The sequence below is a fragment of the Sphaeramia orbicularis genome, chromosome 20 (genome assembly GCF_902148855.1).
Source record: "Sphaeramia orbicularis chromosome 20, fSphaOr1.1, whole genome shotgun sequence".
Lineage (NCBI taxonomy): Eukaryota > Metazoa > Chordata > Actinopteri > Kurtiformes > Apogonidae > Sphaeramia > Sphaeramia orbicularis.
Genome location: NC_043976.1, coordinates 11,590,835 through 11,602,729, shown reverse-complemented (window position 1 = coordinate 11,602,729; position 11,895 = coordinate 11,590,835). Strand labels below are relative to the sequence as shown.

Below are 11,895 nucleotides of genomic sequence, written 5' to 3'. Positions count from 1 at the left end.
TAATGTACAACAAATTTACTTCAAAGAGATCACTACACAATATTATATGTGCTGAAACAGCTCTTCTCGAATTACAATTGGAATTTATGATTAATAAACTTTGTTGGTGTAGCGGACCGAGCATATACACCTACCCTAGAGCATCCCTCATCGGTTGACGGACTTCTGTTTCCGCCAGCCAGAAGAAGGAGCCCCCGAATGACCACCCATACAATTGATATGTGGAGGGCAAGTGGAAGCAGAACTCTGTTACATCTGTGTAAATAAAATGGTGGGATCATCTGGTCCCACCTCTGTCGTGGTTCTGTAACGCCTCTGGAGGTAGTAACAGAGCCGTGATAAAGGTGGAATCGTGATTCTGGAACGCTCTGTAAAAGGAACACATCTCGTTCCGCAACCAAGGTGTGACATTTTGATAAAGTATTGCATGTGCGACCCCCACGGTGGGGGGGATTTAAAATTGAGCGTGGGTCATGTACAGTAAACAAACATATCAATGCGACCAGAAAGATGTCGAACTGGGGAGACACCGAGATCCACGAGCTGTTGTCACTTCGGGTGGAGGACTCTATCCATGCTAACATTTGTAGAATGGTGAAGAACTCTGGAGAGGTTAGCAACACCAATATGCTCGGGGTATTTCTGATGTGTAAGTTATACATGACACTATACGCTGCGCTGCATCACCGCCCCTTTGATTCCAGAACGCAGGTCCGCTGTGTAAAAGTCCATCCGGTTTCACCTCTGTTACTCCTTTGTCTTGGCTGTGGGAATCAGTCAATGGTGGAAAAAAGGTGGGATCTCCAGATAGCAAAGAGATACTGGGACGGATTTGGAACAGAATCGCACCCCGACTCGGCCCGAAACCATTTGGCAGATCCGTCCCGGTGTCCAAACGCACATCGGGCCAAAACAGGTACTGCTCTGCGGAACAGATCTTCTACAGAAACGGTCCAGCTCCGGCCCAGCTCCGTTCAATCACATCTAGAATATACACAAGAATCGTGTTGGCCCAGATTTGTATTACATCTCTGGTCCAGATTCACATTACGATTCTGGTCCAGATCAGCATTATGACTTTGAAAATCAGTCTTGGTTGTGTGATGGGAGACTGTTCTGGGCCAAATCCATAAACCAGCACAACTGCTAGAGAGAGCTGGAAGACAGATCAGATGCAGATTTGGTCCAAAGTCAGAAAACGGATGTAAGCTATAAACGGATGTAAAGGCTTTAATGCGGATCTGGCCCACAGGTAACTGCTATCTGGGTCACCATCTCACCTTTTTTTCCAGGATCTCTGTGTAAAAGTGGCTTTTGACTCTAAAAGTTGTTTCTCATGGGTTCTCATCCCATGTGGTCACTCTCAGAGGCCCTGTGGTGGTCTTCACCATGGGAGACTGGTAGAGCAACTCAATACTCCCTCTAGTGGTCACATATATCCACCAGTTCATTAGAATGAGTAGTTTCAGTTCATTCTCTATTATCCAAAACATTGGCATTTTTTGGCGTAACATCAGAGCTCATTTTTCTAAACTCTCTAATGATATTTTTAGGTAATTTTTTAAAATATTTGAACTGAACATACAAAAATGTGAAATGCATTTATGGGATATCTACATGCAAAATTAAAAAAACAGTATAAAGTAGGGATGCACCAATTCCGATATGAGTATCGGGCATCTGTTCCAATACTCAGTGTGTGTACTCGTATTCGTACTCGTAAAAGTAATCCGATACAACTGCACCAATACCACTTATGGCCGTGTGACATTCACAGTTCAGTGCAGCAGGTACGCGGCGCTGGAATAATGTGTGTGGAGTGTGAAGAGTGTGGAGATTTTTCAAAATAAATGACGGTGATAAAAGTAACGCTGACTACAAGTGACGTTAAAGACACAGACAGATACGGACGCAGTGTTCTGTCCGTCCTCTGCGTTACATTCCATCCGTTTTTGCGGATGCGTACCCAGACGGAGAATACTAGCGGGAACCGTAGAGGTAGCGGATCTGTTCAAAGAGCGACTGTGTGAGTTAGAGAAAAACTACCGACACATTTATGAAAACTACCCAGGGCTCGGCTGGGGGTACGGAGCGGTGCAGACCACCGCCAGCGGAAGTAAAAACAAAACTAATCGCTCATTTCTCTTTTCTCTATCTGCTGAAACTAAGCTTTTAAACCATACCAGAGAAAACGCTGCAACATTAGTATCATATTAGTGTTAGCTCTGTCGTCTCCATGTTTGTTATTACTGACTTTCTTCTTCTCAAAAAACTTTACTCTTCTTCGTGGTATTTGTCCAGTATGGTTGATTAAAACCGGCGCCCCCTGGTGGATTAATTGACAAACGCTCATTCCAACACATTAAATGTCAGTAGCAGCACTTTGTTCCAGTCAGACTAATGACAACGACAATAAAGCACATTTATAAAAGTAACTAAGAACTGTAATGGGATTATTAAGTACTCATATCTGTACTCGGTATCGGCAAGTACTCAAATGTAAGTACTTGTACTCGGTCTGGAAAAAAAGTGGTATCGGTGCATCCCTAGTATAAAGCAACAAAATGTTTTTTTCTTTTAAAATTAGTACAAGTAACAGTGATTCAGTTAAAATCGCCCATAAAAGAGAACTTTTTCTTGATTAGAACAACTTATAACTATAACCGACCTGACGGGCCTAATGAAAAGCTCTCATTTACAGAACCGACTATCTCTTTGTTAGATATAAGCAACTTTAAAATACATTTTTGAGGCTCTGTTCCATTTTCTCATCTCAGAGGCATTGTTCTTTGTTTGTGGCCTCTCTGTGATCCAATATGAGGGCACTTCCACCCACCTGAGCTACTTGTTCTGTTCATCCACCAACCTGGATGACTAATGCTCGTTGTACAAGACAGAACCTCAGGAGCCATCCAGCCCACACAGCGCACATGCTCTTTACCGGGTAGAGTGGGCCCGGAGAAAAAAAAAAAAAAAAAAAAAAACATGGAGGAAGATGAGAATATGATGAATTCATCAGAACAATGAAACTAAACGGACTTATTTGTGCATTTAAATGGATTTGTGATGCTGAAACAATAGATGGGCTTTTGAGGAGGGATTGTTTTCCCTCTTTTTTGAATCATCTTGGTGTGATAACATCTGGCGGCTCCGAGAAACATCAACATGTTCCTGTAAAATATGAGCAAACAGCCTTTAAGCACTTGCCTTATTTGTTTTTTCATGGTGATTATGTTAATTTACCATTCTCAGCGTATACTGTCCAAGTGTAAAGTCACTTATCTCGCTGGTGTCATGAGATTATTTGTCTATCACATCAGAAAAAGCTGACACCATTTACTGCAACTTCCCGTGCAATGTTCAAACAATAGCAGGAAGCCCATTGCATTTTCTCTTATTCCAGCACATTTTGCAGTTACTTTGGAAATGGTAAGCCCTGTGGTATTTCCAGGAAAGCGTTGACCTACTGATTTGTATGTTTCTGTGTATTTCTGCATTTTTGCACCTGCTCTTTGGCACCGAACACATTTTGGCATGTGTTTGTCTTTTAAAAGCAACTGCTGCCAGGACGGAGGAAGGAAGGGCATGTTATCTGGGCCGTAAGCGTCCTCACTCAGCTCAGCAGAGACCAGTCAGAACAGGAGATGGACCTCCGAGTCATGAGCGCTGGAAAAAATAAGAGAAAACACAACAGAGGAAATGTAAAAGGGTTTTTTCTGCGATAGTTAATCATCAGTACATGGTATTTTTCTTGTTTCAACACCACATGAATGTAATTTCTAAGTAAATCGTGCATGCTGTAATTAAATTATCATTATGTTAGTGATAAAAGGGCAAAGCTCAAGTTCTGGTTTGGACTAGAAGAACTGAAAAAGCAAATGAAACCACAAGAGGGCAGTAATGAACACTTTAAGAGGACATGGAGGGAAGAGTGTGTTTGTAGGTTTGGTTTGTGTTATTTTACTGTATGTGTAGTGTGTACATTAACCCATAAACACTCAAACAGCCACTGACGACCAAAACCATCTACTAATGTAAACTGTTTAATACCTGTTGATCCATTAACCCTTTCATGCACGAATTATGAGAACCTTAGTCAAATTTTTTTCCTGAGTGTTTTTATTCCCCTTTAGGCATGAAAAAAACAATGCGATTGAAATTTTTCTTCTGAAAAATAAATTAAAAAATTAAATAAATAAAATTTAAAAAGAAAAAAAAAAACATAAAAAAAATAATAATGAAAAAAAATCTTATGAGCGTGTTTTTCATTAAGTTGGAAAAATGTCCACTCAGCTGGACACCACACGTTTAATTTTTGACACACAGAAACATGAATTTACTGATAAATTGTGTGAAAACTATGGGGAGGACTTGTGATTCTGGGGGTTTATGCTCAGGAGAGATCTACATAATGTTACCGATTCATGTCAGAAAAGATATGTAGTGTCTTAAAACTGTAATAAAGATATGTGTAAAAAAAAAAAGAAAAAAGAAAAGAACAACAAAATCCATGAATATACAAGAGAACAGCTGTAGAATAGCCATCCACTGTAGTGACCACTATGCATGAAAGGGTTAATCCTATCAATGCATGTAAATAACTGGTGTAAAATGCAGTTTATAATCTTTTCATGGTCATCAGATATGACCCATTTGGACGTTCAGAGGCTCTGTAGTTACCATGGAAACGCCGTCATCTTCTACAACATTGATTCACCAGTAAAACCCACGGAGTTTGATAAACGACAGTGGATGGAGACACTTGGTTTATGCTCAGTTAGTGATAGATTTGCTGAAAAAGTCCCTTTTTCTTCAGTTTGTCTCTGTTTTTGATATAATAACTTTCAACTTTAATCTGAGCTTTTATGAACATCTACATAATAATAATAATAATAATAATAATAATAATAATAATAATAATAATAATAATAATAATAAACTTTATTTGTATAGCACCTTTCATACAGAAATTGTAGCCCAAAGTGCTTCACATTGATTGAAAAAATACAATATTAAAATACATTAAGATTTGATTAGAAATACAATAAAATAAAAATAAATATAAAAACAGCGCACATTAAAATATTTGATTATGCATAGAATTTTTGAAGTGCAAGAAATAAGATGAAATTTGAGAGAAATACAATAAAATAAAAATAAAAATAAAAGCAGCGCACATTAAAATGTTTGATTATACATAGAATTTTTGAAGTGCAAGAAATAAGATGAAATTTGAAATACAATAAAATAAAATAAAAAATAAAAACAGAAATACAATAAAATAAAAAATAAAAACTGAAATACAATAAAATAAAAATAAAAACCGCACATTCCTGGTTCCTGAATTGTAACCCCATTTTTATCTCCTTTCAAAAGCTAATGAGAATAAAAATGTTTTTAATTTGGTTTTAAATATATTCAGTGAACTGGCTTCTCTAATGTCTTTTGGAATTGTATTCCATGACTTTGGTGCATAGTTAGTAAAGGCTGCGTCCCCCATTTTCTTTTTAATATTCCTGGGAGTCGCTAGTAACCCTGCGTTTGATGACCTCAGTGTTCTAGTTTCTACATGATCAATGAATTAAATATACCAGATTTTTATGCTAAAAACACAAAATACAGAGGATAATATTAAAATAAATGATGATATTTCAGTTAAGAATAGTTAAATATAGAGAAAAAAACTATTTTGGAACTGCCATATAAGTAGCACTGGGTCTTTATGGGTTTGGATGTTCAGAGGCTATGTAGTTACCATGGAAACAGCATCATTTTCTACAGCATTGAATCACCAGTAAAACCCATGGAGTTGGATCAATAACAGTGGACGGAGACGCTTGTGTTATGTTCAGTTAATGATATATTTTAGCGAAAAAGTCACTTTTTCTATTTTTAATAGAATAACCTTCATCTTTAATCTGAGCTTTTATGAACATCGACATGATCAGTAAATTAAATATAAGAAAATGCATGATGTTCACTGAAAAAATACAAAATTCAGAGGATAATGTCATAATAAATGGTGATAAATCACTTAAGAAAAGTTAAATATAGACAAAAAATATTTTGGAACAGCCATAAAAGTAGCACTGGGTCTTTCCAGGTTAATAGACACAATGGTACTCTGCCTTTTTTCCCACTTATGATAAATCCATTCAGTCATACCACCAATGATTCACAAATACAGCAAAATATAGTGAAGATGTTCCCTGAAATGTCCTTTTCATGTCTGTCCACAGTCATCCCATCCCAGTTCTACCAGCTTCACCTCATATATCCAGAAAGAAGAGCAACAACTACTTGATTTCCTGTATGTACAACTATTTTAGTGATTAATTTCTCTGATTTCAGCTTTTTGAATGTAATGTTTTCTAGTTTCTTTCCTCCTATATGACAGTAAACTAAATATCTTTGGATTATTGACCAAACAAAAACTGTTGCGGGCATCCTGTTGTGCTTTGGGGAACAATGATCAACATTATTTGACACTTTTTAAACCAAACAATGAATCAGTTACTTTAGAAAATAATGGACAGATTCCTATAGCTGGTAAGAATCTCCTTGAAATCAGTTTTAAGATTTTTTTTTTTTTTTGCAATGAAATGACTGAATGATGATTTGACAGAAGTAAACACTATGTAGCTTCCTCAAGCGACAAGAAACACTGTTTGTGGTTATTTTTAGTGCAGCTGATTAGTTCTGTGAGATGGTTGGCTTTTATCAATATCCTGATTTAACCCATAAAGACCCAAACAGCCACCAGAGAATAAACCTATCAATACATGTAAATATATATAATATATATAATAAACCTATCAATACATGTAAATATTTCAGGTAAAATGCAGTTTGTCATCTTTTCATGGTCATCAGATATGACCCATTTGGATGTTCAGTCATCTTCTACAGCACTGATTCACCAGTAAAACCACTGAGTTTGATCAATGACAGTGGATGGAGAGACTGGTTTTGCATTCAGTTAATGACATATTTGGCTGAAAAAGTCACTTTTTCTTTAGTTTATCTCTGTTTTTGATGTAATAACTCTTAACATTACTCTGAGCTTTTATGAACATCTACATGATCGGTAAGTTAAATGGAGGAAAATACATGATTTTTGCTGAAAAAAGCTAAATAAATTATGATAAATCACTAAAGAAATGTTAAATGAACCTGTAAAGACCCAGAGCTGCTTTTGTGGCACTTCCAAAATATTTTTTTCTCTGTATTTAATTTTTCTTTACTGATTTATCACAATGTTCTATGAAATTATCCTCTGTATTTTGCACTTCTTCAATGAATATCATGTATTTTCCTATATTTAATTCCCTGATCATGCAGATGTTCACAAAATCTTAGATTAAAGTTGAGGGTTATTATATTAAAAAATAGAGAATACTGAAGAAAAAGGGACTTTTTCAGCAAAATATATCATTAACTGAATATAAACCAATTGTGTCTATCCACTGTGATTTATCAAACTCTCTGCATGGAATGCCCTGAAAAACAAGCTAAATCTATCTGAACTTGATACTATAGGTGAATTTAAAGCTATTTTAAAGGAGCATGAGATCTGTGAGCTAGGTCAGTGTTACTGTTTTTAAACTTGCACAAATGATCGTTTTGTCACTACTGATTGTATGTTTTTTTTGTTGTTTTTTTTTATTATGTGTTGATTATGTCTTGTCTTGTCAGAAACTGTGTGTTATGCTTTTCTTGGCCAGGTCACTCTTGAAAAAGAGATTTGCAATCTCAAAGAGGCTTTTTTACCTGGTTAAATAAAGAAGATATATAACGGCTAAAATTTACTTAGGGGGTCAAATGAGTGGCCATTTTTGTCAAAAAAAAAAGTTGTCATAAATGCATAGAACTGTGTTGAAATAATGCTAATACATTTGTGCACAGACTACTGATATTATTTGACAGTGGAAGCTATATTTTCAGAAATATTGGCTTTTGAATAGCACGTGTATGTGCTATTCAAACTTTTGCTGGTTGGACGGACGTGACATTACCCATGATGCTCTGGTCAGTACCAGTACTTTATTAGTAATAAACTTATATACTTACTATTGCTAATTCTCCTCTTATTCATAAATGTTAGTATTGTGGATCTAAAACAATAACAGCTGACACAAAAACACAAAATGTGTCAGTGGACGGATGTGACATGGTTGTTACAGATCCCATCATACTGATGCTCGGCAGCCATGTCACCGTTTCCACAAATGATCCCTGTGCAAAAACTAGGATCAGAATTATTTATTGTATAGTTTATCATCATAATAAAGAGTAAATAACAATATAGAATTGTTATTTCTTTATAAAAATGCTTATTATTAGAAAACTGTTGATTTAAAAAGTGACGTGTGACATTCTTCATGTATGTATTGGCGTAACATAAGCAGGATGGATCAGCACCATACTCCATACTGCAACCTGTAAAAATAAAACGTGATATGTAGGATAGAATCTTGTAAGAAAAACTGGGGAATCTAAATGAATAGAATATTTGTTTTTCAGGTAAATTCAGTTAAAATATAACTTGGCCATTTGTGACATGAAAATATAGCATTAATTGTGATGAAATTGGACATTTTTGAGCTGAAAACATAGTTCATATGACCATCAACATGTTGCAACAGAACTGAAATCCTGTAAATTTGCATAACTTGCATTTACCAACACAAAGTTCCTTTGGGGATTCACTTATATATTTATTATTATTATTATTATTATTGTTATTATTATTATTATTATTATTATTACATATTATATAAACTCCATGGGTTTTACTGGTGAATCAATGTTGTATAAGATGACTGAACGTCCAAATGGGTCATATCTGATGACCAAAAGATGACAAACTGCATTTAACACCAATTATTTCCATGTATTGATAGGATTAGTGGATCAACAGGTATTTAACAGTTTAGATCAATAGATGGTTTTGCTCGTCGTTGGCTGTTTGGGTTTTTATTAGTGATGGGACTTTTGGCTCTTTGAAGGGAGCCGTTCACTGAAAAGAGCCGTTCAAAGGACTGCTTCTTTTATGTTTTTGACATTATTTTGAAATACCAGTGTTTGAATGACTAAATAGGCTACATGTGATGGTTGACATTACATTTTAAAGGTGTTTGATTGGCGTGGCAGTAAATATTATCTTACTGTAAAAAAGAATAGTTAGTTCAAATGTGTGGCTAAATACATGACATGAGAGGTGACATTAGGCAAATGCTGGAATTGGACCAAAAACATGTGGACTAGTCTGTAGCCTAAAAAGGAAGAAGAAAATAAAACATTTTTTTTTAAACTTTTTATTCTCCTCAAAACAAAAACAATAAATGTGTGTAAACATACGGAAAAAATTGCACAAAACACAACAGTGATTAATCGCTGCAATTACTGAAATACCTGAACTGTAGTGCAATTCTCAGAACAAGAACAGTATGTTGGTAAACTGATAGGCAATTGGACACTCCCTCCTTAAAAAAAAAAAAACAAATTAAAAAATGAACGGCTTTTTACAAAGACTCGGTTCCCATTGTTCATTTCAAACACTGTAAGCCCAGAATTTGTATTTCCTAAAATGCTTTAATTACAACGCACTTAAATGATTTCAGTTTTATGATGTGACTATAAAATGTTCAGTATATTCTACTAATCTGTAGACATAGTTGAAAGTACGAAAAAGTTTAAGTTGAATGGAATTAAATCACTAAGTTTTAGTCATGACCACACCTTTTTATCTTCACATTGCATTGTGGGTATTGGGCATGTTGTTGAAAATGTGTTATTTTTCTGTGCAGGGGTTCAGCGGGGTTGTGGTGTTAGTGTTAATTTGGATTTAATGTGTATATGGCAATGTTTATTGGCCTTTTTGTGTTTGGTTTTGTATTTTTGTAGAGCTGCACCATGAGTCAGAGCCAGAGGAAGAACAATCGATTTACTGTTCGTCTATAATTGTTATCATTTATCTGAAATTGTAATGATTTGACAGAATATAAGTATTTCCTATACTGACAACTGGCGCTAAGTCAATTTCCATTAATGCTGCAACACTTTTAGTAAAATAATTACCTAACCCTTTTGAACAGGTATAAAATTTTGAGTTTGATAAACTTAAGAAAAGTTTTTCAATCACCGATAAATTAATCTGGCTGCAATTGAGAAAATTAGTCAGTGTAACTTAAAATGCTGAGTTGAATGGTTGGATAGTGGGGTTGATTTTACAACAAATTTAAAGTACAAATAACTTGTCTTTTAGTGTTTTCTACTTAATAGTTTAAGTTCAATAGTTTTGGCATTAAAGTTGCACCTACTAAAACCAATTGATTAGTCGATCATTAGTCAAATCATGTAAGTACAATCACTTACCTCAAATTTCTTGAGTAAACTCTACTTATCCAGGCTAACAGTGTAAGAAACCCCCTTACACACACTGTATTTCTCATTGATAACACAAATAATTCTGACTTCATATAATGCCAAATCTTATTCCCATGTGACATAGCTCTGAAAATGTTAAGATTTATCACTGAAAGTTAGTTGAATAATAATTCACTGTCACTTATCATTTTTGGTCATTATGACATCATTCTTACCCTTCAACGTTATGACAAACAGTAAATCCATTGTTCTTCCTCTGGCTCTGACTGATGGTGCAGCTCTACAAAAATACAAAACCAAACACAAAAAGGCCAATAAACACAGCCATACACACATTAAATCCAAATGAACACTAACACCACAACCCCGCTGAACCCCTGCACAGAAAAATAACACATTTTCAACAACATGCCCAATACCCACAATGCAATGTGAAGATAAAAAGGTGTGGTCATGACTAAAACTTAGTGATTTAATTCCATTCAACTTAAATTTGTTCGTACTTTCAACTATGTCTACAGATTAGTAGAATATACTGAACATTTTATAGTAACATCATAAAACTGAAATCATTTAAGTGCACTGTAATTAAAGCATTTTAGGAAATACAAATTCCGGGCTTACAGTGCAGTTTTAATGAAATGTCTTGAGTGTAAAGTCGTTGTCATGTGGAGGTTTTGTGGAGAGGCAGTGCTTTTCATTTGGTGCTTTTGTTGTGAAGGCAGGAGTGTTGGCGGTGGATGAGGGCGCATGGAGCAGCTCAGCTCTCCTCCAGTGTGGGAAGGAAGGCACAGCGAGAGGATGAGGAGGCTCTGACATGCTGAAGGCGATCATATCTTCCACTTCCAATCATCATCATCATCATCATCTGAACTAAACTACAGGGGATACACACCCGGCTTCCTCTGCGCACAGGCTCCTCCTTTACTCTCCTCTAACTTGGTTCTTGGTGGCGCACAGACTGCAGCTTTCACCGGCAACTGGCTTTACCACAAAGCAGAAAAAATGCGGTTTAGTTTCACATTAACACACACCCGTGGAGTATACCCGAGCCGACAGGTTATTTTAAGTGTTTCCTTTTACCAAACGGTGTAATGGTCCTCAGTAACACCCAAAAGTCGACATCTCCAAAGGCAACATCTGTGGACAAACACATGGACCCCCTGGATCATCCGGTGTTACAAGTAAGTCATTAAAATTAGATCAGTATGATGTTTTATGAGACCGTTAGGCTTTAATTACCCTTAAGATGACACGTCGGATCCACCTGCCCTCATCGTGTCCGTTTCTTGCCTCTTATTGGCTGTTAAAAGTTCAATTAAGATGCGTAAAAGCGCAAAGACAGCATCACGTGAGCGCGTGTTCCTGGTTATTTTCTTCTAATAATCGTGTCAAGGCTGTTATCCTTAAATACTGCTTTCACTGAGACTGGTTTATTCACTTTTTTTTTTTTTTTTTTTTTGTCACTTTAACCCTTTCATGCATGAATTATGAGAACCTTAGTAA

At 35.8% G+C, this 11,895-nt stretch overlaps 1 protein-coding gene across 2 annotated transcripts in view; it reads left to right on the top strand.

Annotated features, from left to right (window-relative positions):
- Nucleotides 1-11,361: 11,361 nt before the first annotated feature.
- The window catches only part of cacnb2a (calcium channel, voltage-dependent, beta 2a), a 155,533-nt gene continuing 154,999 nt past the window's right edge, over nt 11,362-11,895 (top strand). The window contains exon 1 of one of the 2 annotated variants that reach the window (XM_030123122.1): nt 11,362-11,573. In XM_030123122.1, coding sequence (XP_029978982.1) covers nt 11,484-11,573 — 90 coding nt within the window. In that variant the 5' untranslated portion in view covers nt 11,362-11,483. The remainder of the gene's footprint in view (nt 11,574-11,895) is intronic. The other variant, XM_030123124.1, reaches the window with a different exon arrangement.